General features: G+C 45.8%; 1 protein-coding gene across 1 annotated transcript in view; it reads left to right on the forward strand.

Moving 5' to 3' along the window:
• Window positions 1-244: 244 nt before the first annotated feature.
• LOC147666745 (phospholipase A2 inhibitor and Ly6/PLAUR domain-containing protein-like) overlaps window positions 245-23,864 on the forward strand; it is a 41,055-nt gene continuing 17,435 nt past the window's right edge. Inside the window, exons 1-4 of the mRNA XM_086948909.1 lie at window positions 245-321; window positions 4,529-4,647; window positions 5,221-5,376; window positions 12,015-12,164. Of these exons, the coding sequence (XP_086805035.1) occupies window positions 272-321; window positions 4,529-4,647; window positions 5,221-5,376; window positions 12,015-12,164 (475 nt within the window). The 5' untranslated portion in view covers window positions 245-271. The remainder of the gene's footprint in view (window positions 322-4,528; window positions 4,648-5,220; window positions 5,377-12,014; window positions 12,165-23,864) is intronic.

Here is a 23,864-nt window from a genome sequence, read left to right on the forward strand (position 1 = left end):
CAGTACAATTTGGTATGAAAAAAAACTTCACATTACATCATATCATAGGATTTTTTTAGTATATCTCTAAGTGCATCCGTTCACAAGGCAGTCACAAATGAAAAGTTCAGCCACATTACGTTTTTTCCTGTGTACAGAGCTCAGGTATCCTGTGCCCCGCCTCATCTGTGAAGGTATAAAAGACATGCCCTGAGCATGAGATGTACAAAGGACACAGGAAGGTGATCAGGCGCAGATACTCCATCACCCTACTCTTTACTCTCCTACCACCATGAGGGCCATACTTGCAGCTGTCATCATGCTCCAGGCACTGATAACTGGAGGAAAGATGGTCATAACCTTCTGTGTTCTTTAAGTGTGTCAACGCGCAAATGTGCACATTGATATGAAGAAGGTAGTGTTCAGGATAGGGCTTACCCCTCTCCAGAAATCTGCTGTAAAGTGACATGGTTCAAGCTAACTCTTACTACTCTCACATTAATGCCATTCCCTCTTCCCCCCTGTATTTGTCTTCTTTAGCTCAGTTTTAAACACTCTTTATTTGCAATGGATGTCTCCAAACCTAAATGTTTGTGTTCTCTAGGCTCACCCTTGATGCACTCAGGAGTAGGCTATGACTCAACCTTGACTCAATGACTTGTAGTCCTCAAAGGATTTCACACTTTACAGAAGTTCTGCCCAGTTACACCTTGCTATGATTTTGAATTGCAGTAACTGTACCCAGGGACTATTCCTGTATCTCTCTGTAACATCAGAGTCTAGTGACCTCATAGAAACTAAGCACTGTTTGCTAATGAATGTAAATCATCATTAACACGATTTGGATTGTGTTTTCAATAATGATCCTAAACATTGCATTACGTGCAATGGAAGAATGATCACATTCCCCTTCAGGGTACCGGTTGTCATGGTGACCATTAGATGATCACTACCAAGGTTGTGCTTGAACGTTGACTGTAAGATGGAGGATGGCTGCTGCCAGCAGAGACACAACAGATTCTGTGGTTTCACATCAACTTATTCCTGCCTCAAGCTCTTTTGTCCCCAGCGTATGATAGAGGGAAATACACAAGGGTCCCTCTAGGTTTACAGTGCACTCTTGGAAGCAGAATAAACATGCTATACTTAGGAAGGACGGTCTGCTTTGTTGGATATTTTTACTATTTGAATGGACCTACACTGATTAGTACATAGTAATAGATGCTGAATTTCCACACTGCTGTCTTGGAATAAACAACTTGTTTGTCTTTATTTCATTTTTGTATACCTGTCATGAGCTTTTCATTTTAAAACAGTGAGCCTGATTTATTAAGACATTAAACATAGTAGGTGCCTTTGTGCAGATTAGTGAAGTATACAAGTTGACAAACGTTTCCAACAACACTGGTATAAACATGTGACATTCATAAGATTCAGAGTACTCAGTTTGTACATTCCAATTTGACATCAGAAGCTATACATGCGTATGTATCTTCATGAGAAAAAACATTTATTAAATTCTTGTTTTGCTTTTCTACTTGAGTAAAACAAAACAAAATCCAGATTAAACATGGCTTTGGACTTCTCTAAAGCAGCAGATGCTACCTTTCTTCAGTTGATATTGTGTCCTTCCAGACATAACCAATAGGGTTCAGAGGATTAAGCTAGAGGAACATCTACTTTCCACTGGTGAAGTAGTTCTCATCTGGTGACCACAGCTTCTTCAGGACCTTTTATTATCTCCATCTTGACATGTCAAGGGTGTAAGCAGGCTTCACTGGCAGGACCTAGACACATGCATGTTTAAGTGTTAGCATGTATCTAGTGCAACTAGCCAATAGATAGGATCTTTGTTCCCTCAGGGTCAAGACACAGCTGCAAACAACTGTTTCCACAGTCCTCTGTCATGCGTATAGGAGTCAGTAATGTCTCCATCTATCCCAGGTAGTTCTATGCTGGTGTTGTGTCACATTTTAAGTGGTGTAACCAGTCGGCCATTGCTGATAATGTTGAATGGAAAAGAAATACAATTGTCAGTTTTTTCCACACAGCACTTGCATCAGTTTGACTCAATTTGTTTCTGGTGAAACACATCTTTTGTCTCAATTAGCCCAGTAGTGAGTTGGTGAAAATGTGTTCCTGAGTCTGGCTCTTAAAATAACAAAACTATTCTCTATGATGGGCCAGTTACTCTCATGAAGTTTGAAACATAATCTGTTCCAATACCCAGAATGATACATTCTTGGACTGATGTTATTCTTGTTGGCTGCTGAGCTGATGCCTAACTTGGTATCTTGTGCTCTGACTTTTTTGTATATTCAACACCTCATTTATGAAAAGTGTTGCATCGCTGGGGGAAACAGAGATACAACACTTTTCAGTGCGTCCTCCTTGCGTCACCATGGATGAGCCGTATTTACTGTACTGCGCTCTATGTGGCAACGATTGACACATACGTCAGGAATCCTGACATATCTGTCGGCTCAAGACCCACGTAATGCTGGAGTTGTGCCATAGCATGGCGGAACTCCAGCAATACATGTGAGGCCTCTCTGTATTGCACTGCATCACCCCTATGCCTGCTATGAGGCAGACATAAGCTTTTAATGCAGTGGCATCCTAGAAGTGGTGCAGTGAAATCTGATAGATTTCACTGCGTCACTTCTACGAGGCTTTCTTGAGTTTGAACGCCCACCATGCATAGATTATTCCTGACACAGGTATAATGTATCCAGGGGTTTACAAAGTGACACTGCACATTGTAAATATGGTGCAACATGGCACATTATTAACAATGCCACTGTATCAAAAAAAGTTTACTTCGAAAAGTAGGAAACTAAACTAGATTTGGTTCATTGCTGATTAAGTACAGAATGTGCAACTGTTGATTGATCAGCAGGTCTGACCCACAGAGGAGGTCTGAAGTTCTGTCGTGATCCTGTGTCTTACAGGACAGGACCGGCTACCGGGTGCTTCAGTGGGCTGGCAGGGTGGGGGCTTCTTTCACTGCTGGGGCAGGTTAACTAGCTGGGGTTCTGCGGGCCATGTTCCTTCTTGCAACGATTTTAAATAAACAATGTACAACAAATAGTTTCAAATTGTGTTTTTCCCCTGTTTATATAGAATGAAACGCCCAGTAGCCAGTCCAGGCGTGGCGCCTTCCAAGCAGAGCCGCCTTTTATTTCAGCATGGAAACATGGGTTATTGAACATGCAGCAAGGGATGAACTGTTATTCCATCAAATGCACGTTCATAGCATGTTCTTCTGGTTTGTAAATTTCTCATGAAGTTATGATGATCCAGATTATGCAAAAACACAATCACTGATTGTTTATTTCAGAAACCATTCTAAGCTATCATAAACACTACATCCGTGCCTCCTTATAATTCTATTATTTCATTTAGGCTTCTTTATTTTCATTTTGGTAGAACGTTTGAGGTTCTTAAACACATGCAGCCCAATGTACTAAAGTTTGTGGGGGTTGATCATATCGAAGGGTGGGCAGAAATTCTCTCCGCCGGCAGAGTTTTGACCTCTCTGCGATACACTTGCGATACAGAGTTCTGGCAAAATTCTGCCAACTGCTGTGTGGCACAGTTTATGTTCACGTGCATTTTGCCAAATTAAAATTGTCTAGTGCGAGCGTGATTTTTCTGAGGCTAAACCCCACCTGGCTTGAGTTTCTTAAAGTTAGGAATCGCTGTAGGTTGCAACCGTTGGAGTTGAGAAAGCCGCCTCTCGAGTAGAAAATCAACTTGAGCAGCAGAAAGAAGCAGCGCCATCTGGTGCACCGCGTGGTGCCATTCACGCTGATTTTAAAGTGCTAAATAAGCTTCCTGTTGTCAGAATCAGTGCAAGCAGTGCAACGTGCCAAATTCTGCCAAATCGGGGAACTCTGAGGAATCTTGCAGAGTTTACGTATTTGTGCCCCATTCCAGAATGGAACTCTGCGTGTTCCACCCACCATTAATCATATCTTAGTAGATATGGCCCAGTTCTGCTCTCTCCCTTTGACACAAAGCAGCACATCAACTTTGGTTGCTGCTCTTTGTTGACTCAAATGTTAGTAATTCTATCCCTTGGTCTTTACCTGTCTCTAAGTTTGTCTGTATTTGTCTCAGTGTTTTTGTATCTCTTGCTATCTTCTTCTGCCTATCCATCTCTCTGTATCTGCCTGACACTTTCTTTCTGTTGTAATCTTCATTCTGTCTCAGTTCTTGCTTGACTCTAGTCTTCGTCTCTTCCTCATGTGTCATTTGGAGTTCACGCTCCATCACTTTTCTACGCCCCAAAAAATCTAACTCTCTGCTACATTCAATTTCCATCCTCTCACTACTAGTTGCTGGTGCATTTGTTTTGTATTTATTTTTGCATTATACTGTGCACTAGAACTTTCTTATCGTCTCTTTATCCCCAAAACATATCAACACAAAGAGTGAAAGTCCCCTACTCCAGGCACCCAGACTCATTCTTACAACTGCATTGTTGTTTTCTTAAATTAAAAACAAAGTGATATGCATAACTTTCTATTGAATTTCTCTTTCCTGCAGATTGCCTATTCTGCGAGCAGTGTTTCTCTCTCCACACCAGCAGCTGCTCGGGTATCATGAAGCAGTGCCCTCCTGACGTCACTCACTGCGTCGCAGGCCTAGAGAACAGCACACTGGGTGAGTGCAACGTGTCACGTATTTGTAACACGTGACCCATTGGAAGCGTTGTTGCCATTGATGAAGGTGCCTGAAAGCTTCCTGTTTGACCTCCAGAGTGTCCAGCCCTTGTGTCCACAGGGAACCATCTTCTGTTGGCTAATATGTGCCGTCTGGTCTAAATTCCACAATCCTCACACCCAGAGCTCTTTCTTGCCTGATTTCAAACTCATAATTTGCAAACAATTTATGGAAGAAAGCAAGCTCAGGAAGGGCATGACATAAAGCTTAGGGGTAGAAGCCAGGGGGTTAGAAGCATTGTGGGAGGAGGGAAGTGTGACACCCAATTCCTAAAACGTTCAGAAAATTATATTGCCTAATTAAAATTGTCATGTGATGAATAACATAGATCTATGTATTTTTTTTAAATTAACACATGAACTCTTGCTTGAACACATTAAAGATGAACAAGTAGTGGCTGTACCTGTTTCACCACTGGTAAATCACCAGACTCCTTCAAGATGACCATGTATGTGCTGCAACTTATGCTCAGATCTATTTTGTGCTACATCAAAGTGTGCATTTTTCCAACAGGGAGTGATGTTATTCTAACTGCGTTCAAGGACTGTCTGGATCCTTCTCAAAAAGCAGCCTGTGGACGAGAGTTCTCCTACAGAACCTCAGTGTACTCTTTCTGGCTCAGTAGAACATGCTGCAACTCAGACTTCTGCAACAGAGGGGATGTGCAGGGTGTGTATGGTGTGTGACTCTGAAAACTGTAACACAGGGGATGTGTATGGTACATGCAATCTGTGACTCCCACATCAGTAATGCAGGAGATGCGTAGGGTATGTGCAGTATGTGACTCCAACATCTGTAACAGAAGGAATCTCATGGTATGTGCAGTCTGTGACTCCAACATCTGTAAGAGTGGAGTTGTGTATTATACACACAGTTGGTAACTCTGAAAACTTTAACACAGGGGATGTGTAGGGTACTTACAGTCTGTGACTCCCACATCTGTAACAGAGGGGATGTGCAAGGTACATGCAACATCTGACTCTGATATCTGTAATAGAGGATTTGTGTATATTCCGTATTGTTGGTGACTGAAAACTGTAACACAGGGGGTGAGTAGGGTACATGAAGACTGTGACTCAGATATCTGTAAGAGAAGGGATGTGTAGGGTACATGCAGTGATCCCACATTTGTAACGGAGGGTGTGTGCAGGGTACGTGCAACCTGTGACTCTGATATCTGTATCACAGGAGATGTGCAAGGTACATGTAGTCTGTGACTCTGACATATGTAGCAGACGAATGGTGCAGTGTAGGCACAGTAACAGAGGGGGTATGCAAGCCACAAACAGTATGTGACATCGGTATCTATAACAGATCAGATGTGTGTGGACCATAAAGTTTGTGTAACTGTGACACAGGAGATATACAGGGTGCATGCAGTCAGTAACTCTGATATCCATAACAAAGGGTATGTGTAGGGTACTTGCCATCTGTGACTCCCACATTTATAACCGAGGGTGTGTGCAGGGTACTTGCAACCATTGATTCTGATATCTGTAACATAGGGGATGTGCAGGCTACATGTAGTCTGCGACTCTGAAATATGTCCCAGAGAGAATGCACTGTGTAGGCGCAGAAACAGAGGAGGTATGCAAGGTACAAACAGTCTGTTACTCCGTTATTAATAACAGATCAGATGTGTATGGTATGTACAGTTTGTGACTCTAAAAAATGTAACACAGGGGATGTGCAGGGTACATGCAGTCTGTGACTGCGACATCTGTAACAGAAGGGAATGTGCAGGGTACTTCCAGTCTGTGGCTCTTACATCTGTAGCAGAAGGGATGTGCAGGGAACAGTCGGTGATGCCATCTGTAGCAGACGGCAAGTGAAGGGTGAATATACTTGGCCCCTCTGACGTCCACAGCAGAGGGAGTAGCAGAGGAGGTACAGTAACAGATGGAATGTGCAGGGTGAGTACAGACAGTAAAGGTGAGTTAGGGTGTGTTTAGAAGGACTCAGCATAGGGGAGCAGTGGGGCTTGTGTGAGTGTGGTCGGGTGTTTGGTTTTTGCAGTGTGTGGTGTGTGTGGTACAGAGGGTGCAAGAGACACAGGAGAAAGGCCCTATGGTGTTGTCTGGTGGACTTTGGCCATAACTCAGGGATAAGCAGCTGGGCTGAGATGTGTTGGATGAGTGGATGACCACGCCAGGGACTCTTGAGACAAGTGCCGTGACAAGGACCTTGGGATGCCTCACAGAAGGGACTCTTGAGAGAAGTGCCTCAACAAGGTCGTTGGTATGCCTTCTGGCAGGGACGCTCGAGACAAGTGCCCAGACAAGGTTTTGGGACACCTTACGGCAGGAACTCTTGAGAGAAGTGCCTGAACAAGGTCCTTGGGATACCTTACAGCATGGACTCTAGAGACAAGTGCCCTGAGAAGGTCCTTGGGATGACTCACGTCAGGGACTCTTGAGATAAGTACCTGAACAAGGTCCTTGGGATGCCTTACTGCAGGGATACTTTAGACAAGTACCCAGACAATGTCCTTGGGATGCCTTACAGTAGGGACTCTTGAGACAAGTAAATTGCCCAAAACTGGTTCTTAAAATGCCCCACCGCAGAGACTCTGGAGGAAAGTGTTCGGAAAAGTTACTTGGGATGCCTCACGCCTGGGACTAATATTATTTGGGATTTATAGAGTGCATGGCTGCCCGAGGGCTTTCCAGTGCTAGGAGACTGAATGCTAGTTGAGGCTAGAGGGAAGTTAGTGGTACTGCTGGAGCAACCACATTTTGATCGACTTCCTACATTCTGTTTCCTTACTCAAGATTTGCGCATCACGTGGCATTGAGGCAAGTGCCCGGACAAGGTCCTCAGGATGCCTCATTAAAGGGACACTTGTGAAAAGTACCCAAACAAGATCCTTAGGATGCCTCACCGCTGGGACTCTTGAGAGAAGTGCCCGGGCAAGGTCCTTTTGATGCCGCATGGCTAAGACTCTTGAGACAAGTGCCTGAACAAGGTCCTTATGATGCCTCACGGTAGTGACTATGGAGACAAGTGCCCGGATAAGGTCCTTTGAATGCCTCAAGACATTGATACTTGTAACAAATGCACAGAAAAGGTCCTTGGAATGCCTTACGGCAATGACTCTTGAGACAAGTGATTGCCCAAACAAAGTCCTTAGGATGCTCCACTGCAGGGACTTTTGAGACAAGTGCCCAGACAAGGTCCTTGGGATGCCTCACTTCAAGGACTATTGAGGTAGGTGACCAGACAAGGTACTTGAGATGCCTCACACCTGGGATTCTTGAAACAAGTGCCTCACGGCATGGACTTTTGAGAGAAGTGAACTGCCCAAACAAGGTCCTTGGGATGCCCCACATCAGGGACTCTGGAGACAAGTGAGAGTTGGACTAACGGCTAGGGCTAGGCCAGGGCGTTCGACCTCGGGCCTGGGGAACTGAGTTTGAGTCTCGGTAACGACACTGAACATTCTGTGATTCTGAGCAAATCACTTAATCTCCCTGTGCCTAACAAAAATGAATGTGTGGCCTCATGTAACATAACTGGTGCTATGTCAAGTGCTCTGATACCCAATTCCGTTGCGGGTCAGGTTTGTGGTATATAAAACTCTGCAAAAACAAAAAGTGCATGGATATGGTCCTTTGGATGCCTCAAGACAGGGACACTTGGAAAATGTGCACGGAAAAGGTCCTTGGGATGCCTTACTGCAGGCACTCTTGAGACAAGTACCCGGACAAGGTCCTTAAGATGCCTTACAGCCGGGATTCTTTAGACAAGTGCCTGGACAGGGTACTTGGGATGCCTCACGGGTGCTACTCTTGAAACAAGTGCCCAGATAAAGTCCTTTGGATGCCTTAAGACAGGGACACTTAAGACAAGTGGCCTGACCAGGTCTTTGGGAGACACCACGGCAGCGCCTCTTGAGGTAGTTGCCTGTAGCAAGTACTTTGGACTGTTCCCATGAGGCACAGGGTCAGACTGATTTGCATATAGCCATGTCTGAACTGGGGTGGCACAGTGGGCTAAAGAACTGTGATGGATTAAACCCAGATCTTTTGACTGGGTGTGATTGTTTGATTGATTCAGATGCATCACCACCCACTTTTGTACCGCAAGTACTTTGGATGCCTTAAGGGGAGGGACACTTGATACAAGTGCCTGGACAAGGTTCTTGGGATGCCTCATGGCAGGGACACTTGATGCAAGTGCCCGGACAAGGTCAGTGGAATGCCTTACGGCTGGGACTATTAAGCCAAGTGCCCAGAGAAGGTCCTGGGGATGCTTTATGCAGGGACTCTCGAGACAAGTTCCTGTAAAATGTCCTTGGGATGCCTCACTGCAGGTTCTCTTGAGACAAGTGCCTCGGACAATGTCCTTGGGATGCCTCACTGCAGGTTCTCTTGAGACAAGTGCTCGGACAAGGTCCTTTTGGATGCCTTATGGCTGTGACTCTTGAGACAAGTCCCCAGACAAGGTCCTTGGTGTCCCTCCAGGCAGTTTTGAAGGGGGTAATGAGTGTGTTGGGTGTCAGGTCTTAATGTCCTTAGGCTCAATCCTTATTTGTATAATGAGAATCAAAAAAGTCCTTATTTTGTAGAAAAGTTGCTCTTTATTTGTGTAGATAAAAACATGGACAGCCGACACGTGTTTCGCCCCTATGGTGATTTGCGCCAGGGCTTTTTCAAGGCTATTTACAATATTTCTTGTTCTGTACAGTTCCTCATCTTTTGCAAAATAATTTCCAAAATGGAATCCGGTTTTTCAATCTAAAGGGATACCTTGGTTCCTGGCGAACATAGCTGCCAAGGTCCTTGGTATCCCTCCAGGCAGTGACTTTTGAGAAACGCACTCAGACAAGACCTTGGGATGCCTCATGGCAGGGCAACTTGAGGGCACACAAAAGGATAAGAAATGTTCACCGCAAGGCAGACACGGTACTTATCGCCTAGGCAAGGCCACAGGGACATGAACACCTCACATTTGGTAGCAAGTTGAAGCTCAGAAGCTGCGACCCGGTGGACTAAGTAAGTACAAGGAAAAAATAGTCCGAGTTGATTAGAAGTAGTTTTACAATTATTTTGTATTAATGTATATTTGAAAACACCACAATTATAATTCACAATAAATATGCTTGGCGCAATGAGAGTAAGGTATGCAGTGTTAAGAAATGTATTGTATTTATTAAACATACAAGTCTATTGGTTGTACCTATAACTGCATACATTTACTTAAAGGTCATCGGCATATCATCAATGTAATTGTAAAATCATTGCATAGTTAGTGCTCTCAGTGCAAAGAGAAAAGGGAGTGAAGGGTTTGTGATGGACAAGGTAAAGGTGGTGTGACAATGTTGCATCACATTCAAATCATAACGCCTTTACAATTAAGGTAATAACAATGTTCCCGCAATACATCACACATAGGTAAGATTAGATCTTTCTTTTTTTCTATGGTGTGTAGAATTAGGCATAGTCTATGTTTCGACCCCGAAAGCGTAAAAGGGTTAGTTTTCCCTCATGTTGGGGTCTTCATCAGGACAAGAGGGAGAGCATAGAAAATGACGGACGATGATTCTTGCATCACGTCTAGGGCCCAGTCGCGCTCCTTATTGTTTTTCAAATTGGCATCTTATAATGTAGTGAAGGTTGTCGGTATTTCTTCATATACTTGGCTTCACTGTACGCCACACATCATTCTTGTGTGCGGACCGCTCGCGTCACGTCCTCCGAGATTGACTAAGTGGACTAAGTGACAGAAGTAGAGCTGTCACAGCAATTGAAAGCAATTCATGTCAACCTTGAAGGGAAATCATGACTGTAAGATTGATGCATTGCTGGATTAGGCAAGTTATGGTTATTAATATGGAATAAAGTACAGGATGTACACTGTATGACTTGTCTTGAGATGACAATCCACAATAAGCCAAAAAAGAGCATGTTGATGACCAATGTGTACCAATTAATGATGTGAATAAACTATGGCAGTTCTATTGCCAGAAAAATCTTGGCCTCCAGAATTGAAGGAAAAGTAGGAAGGGCTGGAAGGCCCATGAGATGCCCACACAGCTGGTGGGGGGAGGTGTGTTAGTGGGAAGAAGGCACCAGTCAGCAGCATCAAAAGGTGGCAAAGAGAGGCTTGGAGAAGAGAATAGAGATTGGAGCAAGTGGGCAGAAAAGGGTAAGTGTGATGAGAAACTGTTCAAGAGTCTAGAAAATAAGGAAAATAGCAGTTCAAAGGGCAACAAGAGTAGAGAAAGAAAAGGAAGGAAGGGAGTGAGAGGGAGGGAGGATGAAGTAGAAGGTGAGAAAGAAAAGAACTATAAGCTGGGGGGTGGGTTTGAACAACACTGAAGCTGGGCACAAAAGGGTGATGGCCCCAAGGGCCCAGGTGCCAGCCAGGTGGGGGTCAAGTGTCATCAGCGTCATGGCTTGGTTGCTCTGTGGCTGCCAGTAAGTAGAAATGAGGGGAGGCTTAGAACATGGTGGAAACCAGCCCCGGGGTTTGAAGGAAGACATAAAGAAGAGCAAGAGAGCAGAATGAAGAGAGTGTGTAAGAGGACATAGATGGTGAAACAAATTTAAAGAAACGTCAATGAAATTGGAACATTAGATGGGTAAGTCTTCATTAGCCCGATTCACAAAGGTACAATACTTTTTAAGTAACTGTACAACTTTTGGCTGTCACAAGATCTGAGTGCGAGATACTAATGAAAAAAAAAGAAAAAAAATCATTAGTAAGTGCAGCACCACACAGGACCAATCACTGCTACTGAAACACCCTCCATTAGAAACTAATGGAGTTAGGATATTAAGATAACACCCTGTAGAAAATAATGTGCATTAAATTATTGAATGTTCAATAGTTCAACATGCAAATAAATATACATTACATTTATGTTTACCTCAATTTCTATGTTACAAAATATTGTGTTAGATCTTCTTACAATTACTTTTTTTATATTTACTACTTGCATATATTTTTAGAATCAATTTATATTTGGATGTAGCAGCCTAAATGCAAGGGTGCATATCATATTTTTGCATCATTGATATGTGTGTGTATTGTTGCCCTTACTACTCACATACATGAAGCATACAATCAAGCTAGTGAGCTACTCAAACCACACACAATTCTACAGCACTCACTGATCATTTTTCATAGACAAACATTCATTTGAGAAATGTGGGACTCTAGAGACAAATCTAACATTTCTGTAATTGTATACAAAGTGGGGTGTCTGAAGCTATTATTGTGAGAACATGGTGATTGCTACAAGACTTAGCACCATTCTTATGAACATAAGCATTCTTTTCAATTCCTGTCCTTGGTTGTTTCAGTGCCTCCTTCAGACAATACACCCAATGGATACATATGTAAAGAGTGCTTCAATGACCAGTCCGCGGACCCTTGCATAGCAACTGGAGTTGTTCAGTGCACCGGGAAGCAGAACGCCTGTGCAGGCTTCTCTGGAACTGCCTCTAGGGCTGGTGAGATGAATTAATTCTTGCAGTTAAGAGTTATATATCCTGCGGCACTACTCTTCATGATTTCCAACTATTTCTTTAGATTGTAATTCAAGGCTAATTATTTGCAACTCATAGTAACTCACTGAATGTCTTTAGCAAGCGTCATCATTCTACAAAGCACACATCATGTAGATATACCTTATGTTTTTTTGGTTATTTTTATAACCGGGTATCTGATCAGACGGTCTTCATATGGTGCCAATGTCCTTTTAAAAATTGTTTTTTCTGTGAACTGCAGTGTTTGTGAAATGAAGTCTGTTAGACCTGACATCATTGGCTTGAGTCTCTCCTCCATTTTTTCTGTTTACCTCCACTGTTTTTAGATGTTTTGCTGGTATATGCTTTGGGCGCTGTGTCACTGCTGATCAGTGCCACCGCGCAAGTACTCCCTATGTTAAATTGATGTATCTAGAGTATCCATGTTTGGTTTATTTGGTTTACTGTCAGTCCCTAGTCTAGTGCACTAGGAGTGCCAGGGCTTGTAAATACAAATGCCGCTCGTGGGCTTGCAGCACGTGTTGTGCCACCCACAGGAGCGGCCTCGTAAAATAATGTCTACGGGTCGGTCATTGCGAGACCCACGTGCAGTCTGGTACTGTCACGCCGGCTGCGCAAGTATACCTACTTGCCAGCCCTCCAACCTTCCCTTGGCTTCATGTTAGTCACCCCTATGGTAGGCCTACGGGCAGGGTGCATTGGAAGTATAAGGTAGGACACGCCTGACCAAGTTGGCATGTCCTAATAGTGAATTACCGCCATCTTTGTTCTTCACTATTGCGAGGTAGCCTGCTCTCCATTGATTAGAATGGGCCGCTGGGATTATTAATGCTATGATCCTAGCTGGCTCGGGGAGCATGGTGCAATGTCGAGTTTGGTATCCCTGAACTCGGGGTTTAATTAGGCATCCATTGTTGTGGATGGTTTTTGGACTCTGGGTTTGAAAATAGCACTTTTAGAAAGTGTCTATTTTCTTGTCTAACCATTTCTGGTTTCTGCTGGTCTTGTGTGTGTGTGACAGGAGCAGGGTGGCTCCACAGGTCTGGATGAGTCAGTGTGGGATGAGTGGGACATTTGCGTTGAGAGTAGGGGGAGAGTAGTTGCTGATAGCCTGCCCTGCCTGATACAATGCTGGCTTCACCTCCTGCCAAGCGGCTGATGGCTCTTTGCCTGCCATGGACGATCCTAGCCCCACCTCCTGCCAGGAGACCGATAGCTCTGCTCCTGCCAGTGTCAATGCTGGCTCCACCTCCTGCTGGGCGTCTGAGGACCCAGCCCTGCTCAGTGAATAGGCCAGGTGCTTCTGCCTGGCTCCACCCACAACAGACCCAGGATGTTGGGAAATTCCCCTGCATGGACAAAGGGATCAAAGCCGAAAAGGGGTATAAGAGAAGGACCCCTGAACCATGAAATCAGATCACTTCTGACAAGGAACCCTGTAACCAAGGACAAGAGGCCTGCTGATCTGAGTACTTGCCTACCCCTTCTGCTAGTGTGCTGTTTGCTGGGGGGAATCCTGCAGTGCTTCTTTATTTTTGCCAAGGAACCAGGAGAGAGGAACTGTGTGTGTACTCTCACGCTTGCTAAGAAAATCTCCAAGGACTGGAAGAGTGCCAGTCTCCTGCTGAAGTCACATGGCTAAAGGACTTCATCTGCTTAAAGTGCTATTTGCTGGAACCGTGAATCCTGCACCTCTGAAAGAACCAGCAATCTCGACGCCGACGGACATCGCCGAATCCAGCTCGACATAGTGGGTAACAGCCCCAGTGTCCCGCTTCCTCGACGACCGGCCGCCAGGCCCGACCGACGCCAGTAGCACCACCAGTGAGTGGGAGTATGGCTCCAGCTCCAAGGGACCTCGTGTCTGCACCGCTGCTGATCGCATCAACTGTGTGCCCTCTCGACGCCGTGAGCGCTGCTCACTCTTTGCAACCGCATCATCGACGACGACGCCTGCTGAGGCCTGATCGACACCGAAGACGCGACGCCGGATTGCTCGACGCCGCTGATCATCCTGTGCTTTATTTTTAAAGGTACTGTGTTGTTGGGAGTCCGTGTGACTCCGGGCTCGACGTAGCGCTCCTCGCGGTCGACGCCGAACCTTTGGATTATTTTTGCCTCGACGTCGTGTAGCCCCCGTGTGGGTTACCCTGTTGCTAAGAACTGTGTTTCCAAGAAGAAGATTTGCTTTGATACTAAAGACTTTGTGCTAAAGAAGAAACTACCTTTGAACTATTTTTCCCTTCCCAGAGTATTTATTCAGATTGTGTACATTTTTGTCGTTATTTGGTCTTGTGCTAAGCCTTATATAAAAATACTTATTTTTATAATACTATTGTGTCGTGTCCATTTGTAGTGTATTCACTTTATTACTGTATGTGGTCATAAATGCTTAACACACAGCCTCTGAGATAAGCCTGTCTGCTCTGCCAAGCTACCAAGGGGGTGAGCAGGGGTTATCGAAGGGTGTGATCCCCTTGCCCTAAATAGAAAAGGTGTGTCCCTATTTGTCAGAAGTGTATGCCTCTGCCAACTAGAGACAGCCGGTTCTAACAAAGTCTAAGGCTCCCCCTTGATAGCTGTCGCTGCACTTCAACAGTTCCATCAGACTCCTTCATCAGCTTGGCCTTCGCTGCTTTGGTTGGTGCTTGTCAATGTCTCCCAGTAAAGACTAAGTGCATAGCTGATAATGCATTTAAACAGACATGGATAACCCTTGCTTAGAACAAAATGTAATCTGTAGATAACAGCTGTCAGCTGTTTTTTCTATTAACATGTTAATGCACCTAACATTACCGGCTTAACATCACGCCAATCACGCGCAACCTAGGACCCATTTACACACCAGTTCAGTGTCTACATCCTGAGAGATTCTTTTCAATATTAACCCAGGTTGTGCACGTTTTTTCTCACAATGTTCCTTATACTTTCACCTATGGCAGAGCATGTTTTCAGAAGGATTTCACTTATAGTTTAGTTCACCCCACTTTAATATTACAACAGACTGTGACCTGCTTCCTCCTCATTGATTATACTTCATTTTGATTTCACTTTATAGAAATGTATTTCCCCTGATGAAGTGCGGACAGCACGAAATGCATTGGGCAAATGGTTGAATTTGTGGACTACAATAATTGTCTATTGGAATGAAGTTGAACTTTCGTATAGCTGTGATGTAACAGCTTAATGTTGAGAAAAAGACTGCACTATTTAATCAGAAGAATATAACTTGTGCAAACCACAGTTTCCTTTGGTATATGGTGACAAATACATTTACGTTTGAACTATATTGAAATAGAAGGGATTGATTTCCCCAGAAGAGTGCGGCTGGGTAACCTGTCAAAACTGACAGTTTCTAATTGATAGCTTTGTTCCTCTAACATTTGTCCTGCAGGTCTTAATCTAAGTAAGTCACCTGTCGTACTGAGAAAGCTCAGTTCTTACTGCCAGAAGGCCATCTTTTGTAACATTCTTGTGAAATACCCATGTGAACAGTTGGCCTGGTATATGCTGTCCACTAATTAAAGTTGGCACCTTGCACCAGTCCAAACGACCTTAATTGAGGATTAGGTTACAGACAACCTCAACTGAAAGCTATCCTAGTGGTAGCTATGGAGAGCAGCCTTCAGGGTAAGTCTTGAAGGAATGTAAAGGAGCTTGTTTTACCAGATCATAACTTCCTAATTGACCAAATAAAAGGAGAACCACACAAGTGTTATTATAAAAATAAGTATTTATTACTAAACACTCTCTTTGTGAGATTAGAGCACAAGATACACAATGTTAAATCACCAGAACAACAGTAAATAGCAGAATACACAGTGGGCTCCAGGCGGAGACCAAACCATATACTAAGAAAGCGGTATCCAATGAAGGATGTCGAGTGCTGGGGGGGTCATTGTCCAGATTGAACACCAACAAGCCGGGTGAGGACCAGCAAGGTCCTGGGGACTCTCCAAGAAATGGAGAGTCAGTGCACATTCGGAGCAACCAGAAAAGCCCAATGAAAGTCAAAGTTACCTTCATAGGGACCCTCAGGCCAATGGACCAGGGTGTCGCGTCCCACGGAGTAGGGCAGTCTCGAACACTGCCTTGAGACATTTCTGCGTCCCGTTTAACTACATTTCCCATGAATCCAGGTTCGCGTGCGACGCCTCTGCCGATGACGTCACACGCGGAACCCTCAAGACAGAACGGAGCCGGAGAGACCTCGCCGTTGATTCTGGTGTGGCAAGACGAAGATACGGTAGGATTATTCCCCTCCCGTGGTATCCAGCGTATCCTTTCTTGGTTGAGCATATCTTGTTGTTCCTCGAGTGTGTGGGGGTTATTTCAATCCCGATTCTGGCCACGGAGCTTTGCTGCAGCTCAAGGAGCCCTCGGCTGAGGCTCCGTTATCAAGTCTCCTCGGAGGCTGTGTTTCCTTGACTTTTCCTGGGTGTTGGCAGCTGCTGTGCACTCCTGCTTGGGGGGTGCTTAATCGTGACTGTTCTGGTTACCGGCAGCGCCGGGCACTCCCGCTGTGGGTGCGTGTTTCTTCTTGGAGAGACTTTGAGAAAAATATGAACAGCGCAAATTTTCTACATGCACTTTGGGTATTCCTTGCACTGTTATCCCGCATTCAAAGTGGGTTTTTGTCACGTTGATTGCTGCTTTGGGGGAACTTCATTTTCCTTCGTTTTCAGAGTAATTCTGACGGTAAGAATTGCTCTCATCTTGGACTATGGTTACAGTTCAGTAAAGACTGAAAAAGCATTAAGCAGACACTGTTGATTGGGCTAATTTGCAAAATACTGAAAGAATTCTTGGATGACTTTTAATCCAGAGACACTCTTGTGGATGATTGAAGAGTGATTTCTTATTTCTATTTTTCTTTGCTTTGTACAACAGGGGTTTTATGAGCTTCGCCTGGCAGGCTAATTATCATTTGCTATCTGTAGGAACCCATGTGATTCTGAGTCAACTGATAACGTTAAGGTTCTTGTGTTCTAGATCAGAACTACCTATCCTACTTTTCCGATTGCCAGGCAAAGCCAACCTTTTTCCCATTTCAGGTAATTGTCTTCATAGAAATGTAAATCTGAGGTATACACTGTGTTATTTACTTGTTCATAATATCGGTTGAGGTGTGACCTTTGCTCATAGTGCCTTGTTCTCATTTCAGCTTCCTCTCCCTGCTGCTCCCTTCCTACCTTTCCTGATATCCCTCGCTTGACCACTTCTGTGAGTCTGTTTTCATCCAGACCCAGGAGCTGTCGAGAGGTGGACCCCTTTATAGCATTGCACGATCCTGAGGACACCGGGACCTGACACAGGGATTGCATAGGCACCTCGAGAGGAATCACAAATTACCAGCCAACTTGTGGAGTGTAGGCTGGTAATCTCAAAGTGGAAACCCTGCTCAGGGTCAGGACTACAGGTAGCAGCCCTAAGCAAATCCTCAAGGATCACCCAAAAGCATATGCTGCTGAAAATAGACACGTTGTCCAGGGGTTTGGGTTGCACAGTTGCCACGAGGGCTGCTGGTGTCAGGTTTGCTGAGAGTACTAGTCGACCACAGGGACACTTGGAAACCCACCTCCTGTGTTGCAGAAATCTTTGGAGTCCTCAGGAGTTTCGGAGATGCAAACTGGTCAGATGAATCTTTGGTGCCTGCTTAGCAGGTGAATAACTCCTTTACTCCAAGGGAGATTCTTCAGTCATCCAGCATAATGTAGATAGTCAAAGGTACTTGGTTTCTATAGCACAGTTTTGTCCACGTAAATCTAACGTCCGGTAGTCAGAGGTACCTACTTTATACCCAAGGAAGGGGTGGGACAAACTCTGGGGATCCCCCTCTGGGAGGGTCAGGACAGAGGGGTGGCTACACCCATGTCCTTTGTCCACTTTCACACCAGAGCAGAAGCAAATGGCTCCTGTCACTAGTTTGAGCTGGACTAATCACAGGGACACCAAATGTGCCCCCAGTGCAGACATCAAAGCACTCTCAGAGTGCACCCACCCAGACCCAAGACACTAAAGCCTTTCTGGGGCTGGTTGGGTTCCTGTTGTCATGCCTTCCCCTGCTCAAGCAGCAGAAGGGCAGGCGCGTGTCTGTGGCTGGCCGCATCCATCTTGTGATGCTAGGTTTGAGAAAGCTGGTACCGGGTGTACCGGTGTAGTCATATTTCTCCCTGAGAAGGGTGGGATCACACCTCCTACACCAGTTACTGGTGTGGAGGTATGATTCCAAGGTGTTTTGTCACCAAACACAACATGTTTCCATGCAGCCGTTTTAAAGTTAGCATTTACCGAGAGGTTATAGTGCACTTAAAAGTACATGGTTGGCTGCATCATAGAACAACCGCGGAGAATAGATTCTGAAGGCTGTAGAGATGCTCTGCTCATGCATGAGCACCCTCTCACATAAAACCCAGCACCCTGCCTTCAGGATTGATAAGACCTGCCATAGGGGTGACTGCTTATATGTGCAGTGATATACGGTAGATATAGTGAACCTATATCTAAGTAAGGGGTGCATGCACCACCTTACACAGGTTGCAGGAGCAGGCATATGGTGTCAGTTTGAGTGGTCTTTCAGGGGTGGCACAATACATGATGCAGCCCCTGGGAGGCCTCTGGGGTACCTACGCCCTAGGTACATAGTATGCCATATATTAGTGACTTATAAGGATAGCAAGAATCCAATATGGAGTGTACCTAAAGTACATGCAATCAATATAGAGAAGAAAGCAGCTAGTCTGGCATCCTGGAAAGCAGGATACCAGCCAAACTAAGTCAAAAACAGTGAAACAGCAGCAAAAGAGGGGATAGCTATTAGAAGCAGATCCTACTCTCCTATACAAACCCCTTCACCAAAATCTTGACCAGTTGAGTCTTCATGTTCTAAATGGAAATATTTTGAGAGTCCATATGCATTGGCATGGTTACTCCCAGGTATATGTTCCACTGTATAGTCCATCCCATTTAGGGAAATGGACTGCCTCAAAAGTTTAGGGGTTTCACCCTTCATCTGTTTCAGCCATAAGAGGGGCTTATGGTCTGTCTGAACAATGAAGTGAGTGCCGAAGACGTATGGCCTCAGCTTCTTCAGAGCCCAAACCACAGCAAAGGCCTCCCTCTCAATAGCTGACCAACGTTTCTCTGTGGGTGTCAGCCTTCTGCTAATAAAAACTACTGGTTCATCATTCAATTTTGATAACACAGCAACTACCCCCAACTCAGATGCATCTGTTGGACAATGAATTGTTTGGAGTAGTCAGGACTTTGCAGAATGGGAGCAGTGCACATGGCCTGCTTCAGTTCATCAAATGCCTTTTGACAGCTAACTGTCCACTGAACTTTCTTTGGCATTCTCTTGGAACTTAAGTCATTCAAAGGGGTTACTATGGATCCATAACCTATGACAAACCTTCTATAGTACCTAGTCAGGCCCAAGAAAGCTCTGACCTGAGTCTGGGTGGTTGGAGTAACCCAGTCCCTGATGGTATGGATTTTTCTCTGCAATGGTTGAACCTGACCTCCACTCACAAGATGGCCCAGGTATACAACTTGATTCTGCCCTATCTGGTACTTGGTGGCCTTGATAGTGAGTCCTGCTTTATGCAGTGCCTCGAAAACATTTATCAGGTGGACCAGGTGATCCTCCAAGGTGGAGCTAAAGACAGCAATATCATCTAGATGTGCTGCACTATAGGCTTCCAGGCCTGTAAGGAATGTATTTCCCAACTTTTGAAAAGTGACAAGTGCATTCTTCAAACCAAAGAGCATCACCAGAAATTTGGTATTGCCCACTAGAGGTAGAACATGCTGGTTTTGGCTTTGCATCCTCAGCCAATCTAATTTGCTCGTAGCCAGCTCAAATGTGCTCAGAAACTTGGCTGAGGCCAAAGTATCTATAAGCTCATCTGCCCTAGGGATTGGATTGGCATCAGTTCTAGTGACTGCATTGAGACCCCTGTAGTGAGCACAACACCTCATCTATCTCTTACCATTATGGGTATGAGGTTTGGGTCCCAAGACTACTGGACTAGCCCAAGGGTTATCTGAGGGTTCAATCACTCCAAAATCCAACATCTTCTTATTTATAACAGGCAGACTGTCCCCAGTGTCCACATCATGAGTGCATCAGGTAGTCTGACTTGGAGTCAGTGAAAACATATGTTTAAACTGAATAAGAACTTTTCTGCAATCAGTTTGCTGCTGGACAGTGAGGCTGCCTGTACACCAACAAATGAACCATCATCAGGGTTCATGTGAGAGCATGTCAGGGAGTGGATCACTCTCTTCCTCCTGTCCCTCATCAGTAGCCATGAGCAAGCCCATGTCTGACCTGTAACCATTGGGTTTGAGCCTGTTGACATGGTGCACCCTATGGGGGCTCCTGGGAGTTCCAACGTTCACCAGATAGGTAGGGCCACTCCACTTATCATGGAGGGCTACTGGGGCCGCAGGCTCCAACACCCATACTTTCTGTCTTGGCTGAGAGACAGTCAACACAGCCTTTTGGTCATGCAGGCCTTTTGCAATTCCTGGCTAGCTTTAAGGTTTTTAGATGCCTTCTTCATGTACTCAGCCATCCAGGAGCGGAAACCAAGTGCATAGTCCACAATATCATGTTTAAGGGGTTTGAGAGGTAACTCCCATGCCTCCTTCACTAGACACAATGGACCACTAACTGGATGTCCAAACAGAAGTTCAAATGGGCTGTACCCAACCCCCTCCTGTGGAACCTCTCCATAGGCAAAGAGAAGTCAGGGAAAAAGTATGTCCCATCTGCGCTTAAGGTTTTCTGAGAGACCTTTAATCAGGCCCTTGAGGGTTTTTTCTTAAACTTTCAACTAAACCATTGTATTCTGGGTGATAAGGGGTGGTAGATTTGTAATTTACTCCACACTCCTTCCACATAGCTGTCAAGTAACAAGGCATAAAGTTTGCCTCTCTGTCTGATACTACCTCCTTAGGAAAACCCACCCTGAAAAAGATTCCCAGGAGGGCTCTAGCTACAACTGGAGCTGTGGGCTGTGGTAGTTCTAAGGGGAACTGCCTATGGATACCTAGTGGCATGGTCCACCACCAGTATAAATCTGGACCCATATGCAGTTTGACGATCCATGGGACCAACAATGTCAATCCCAACCCTCTCAAAGGGAACCCCCACCAAAGGTACTGGTATCAAGGGGGCCTTTGTAGTACCACCTGAATTGCCACTGGCTGGACAGGTGACACAGGAGCAACAAACTCTTTGGTGTCTTCAGACATGTGAGGCCAATGAAAATGAGGGACACGCCTGTCCCAAGTCTTGTTTTGGCCTAGGTTACCTGGTAATGGGATGTCTTGTGCCAGTGTCACTAGGTAGCCCCTAAACCTCGGAGGTATAAGCAACCTCGTGGAAGTACCAGGCTTGGGGTCTCTACTCTCTGAGCAAAGGAGTCCATCATCCCAGTAGACCATATGGGACCCATTGGCACTCCCAGCAGCCTCAGCAACAGCGTGTTGCCTGAGGTGTTCAGGTGAGGGGCACCTCAGCTGTTCCTAGCTCAGATCTGCCCTAGAAGGCCACTCTGTCCCCAAGAACTCAACCTGATCAGGCTCAAGCTCCTCTGGGACAGTCCCTTCTTCAGATCATCTCCCTCAAGGGACTGATCTGTATTCTGATTCAGGGGGGAAGACACTGCCTTACCCCTTCTGCTCCTTTTCTTGGAAGGCACCTGGTCTATTTTTCCTGGATCCAGGGCCTGTTCAGTGGATTACATGTTTGCCTGTGACCTAGTCATAGCAAACGCATCAGCAGGGATACCCAATATTTCTGCATGAGTCCTGAGTTCCACTTCCGTCCAAACTGAAGTGTCTAAATCATTGCCCAACACGCATTTAACAATGAGGTCTGCACTTACTACACTTATCTTGGGCCAGTTACCCCTCCCATGGTGGTCACTTGGTACATCTCATCAAGTATGATTTGCTAAGGAGCCACAAGATATTTTGTCACAATGGTGACACTTGCTCCTGTGTCCCTGAATGCCAAGGCCTCTTTTGTTTTTATCAAAGGATGCTGTCTCTATTTGCCCAGATTACTGGGACTGACAAATAAGGAGGCAATATCCGAAATGGCGCAGCACACGCAAAATATGGAGAAAAACAACTCTGCAAACGCTGAATGACGGTAAGTGAACGCTGCGCGCCGCAATATTGTATAACCAAAGCAAAAAAATCAGCTGCGTGCGAATTTGCGAATTTTCGGCTAATTCGCGAGAGTTCGCAGATTGCGAATTTGCCGAAAATCCGCGAATTCCGCCAGCGGAATGGATTTTACGCCCATGCTTACCTTTAAGCATGCCCTTGAGGGTTTTGTTAAACCTTTCAACTAACCCATTGTATTCTGGGTGATATGGGGTGGTAGATTTGTAATTTACTCTGCACTCCTTCCACTTAGCTGTCAAGTAACTAGACATAAAGTTTGCCTCTGTCTAATACTACTTCATTAGGAAAACCCACCCTGAAAGATTCCCAGGAGGGCTCTAGCCACAACTAGAGCTGTGGGCTGTGGTAGTTCTAAGGGGAACTGCCTATGGATACCTAGTGGCATGGTCCACCACCAGTATAAATCTGGGCCCAGATGCAGTTTGACGATCCATGGGACTGTTGGACACGCACCCCGTCTCATACGGGACTCCTGCCCCCGGACATCTCTGTATCATGGGGCCGAACCACTACCGGCCCTCGCCCAGCCCGGCCGCCATCTTGGACACTGCACCACGAGGCCGCGTGGCCTCAGATCGACCCTAACCCTGGGCCTGGCCAGGCCCCGCCATCCCGGCACCACCATCCACCCAGGAGGTGAACGGACCACTTGGCAGGTCAATGGGAGAAAGAAGTGTCGATGGCTCTCCCCCGCCAGGTGCCGATCGCCCCCCAGCTCCCCCAGGCGCTGGCTCCACCCCCCTGCTGGGTGTCTGGACTCCCTCATCCCGGACCTCCCGACCTCCAAGTGCGAGGGTCCGGACATCAAAGGGCGCCAGACCTATAACTGGGGCAGCCCCAGAGCAGGAAGGAGTTGTATCCTGGAGTCGAGAGACACCGTGAAGAACTCATCCTTGACGGACTACTGGCGCTGCCGTAGCCCTGCCTTGCGAACTATCGTCCTGCCTGCTGGCGCTGCCGCGGACCGTTGTAACTACCACCTTCACCGGGACCTGCTGGCGCTGCCGCGGACCGTCGCTACCTACGATCATCTCGGGACCTGCCGGCGCTGCCGCGGCCCGTCCATCTAGAACGCCGAGCTCGAGGATTGTGAGCTATTCATCATATCATCGCATCTACCAGATTGGTAACAAAACTGTCCCGCTACCCCCTTCCCATCCAAGAGACTAGAATCGAGGGGACCCCTGAGTCCAGACCTCCTTGTACCATTCCACCGTACTTAAAGATTGCTAATCAAGAACGTTAAACCTTATCTTTGTGTGGTGTACGTCTGTGGGGGGGGAAGATACTCGTCTGTACGATCGCTGGAGACGGCTCTCCCTGGAGACCTCTCCCCTTGTCCTCGGCCGACCCTCCCAGTCCGTCTAACAGGGACCAACAATGTTAATCCCATCCCTCTCAAAGGGAACCCCTTCCAAAGGTAGTGGTATCAGGGGGGCCGTTATAGTACCACCTGAATTA

The sequence above is a fragment of the Lissotriton vulgaris genome, unplaced genomic scaffold, assembly GCF_964263255.1.
Source record: "Lissotriton vulgaris unplaced genomic scaffold, aLisVul1.2 SCAFFOLD_1829, whole genome shotgun sequence".
Classification (NCBI taxonomy): Eukaryota; Metazoa; Chordata; class Amphibia; order Caudata; family Salamandridae; genus Lissotriton; species Lissotriton vulgaris.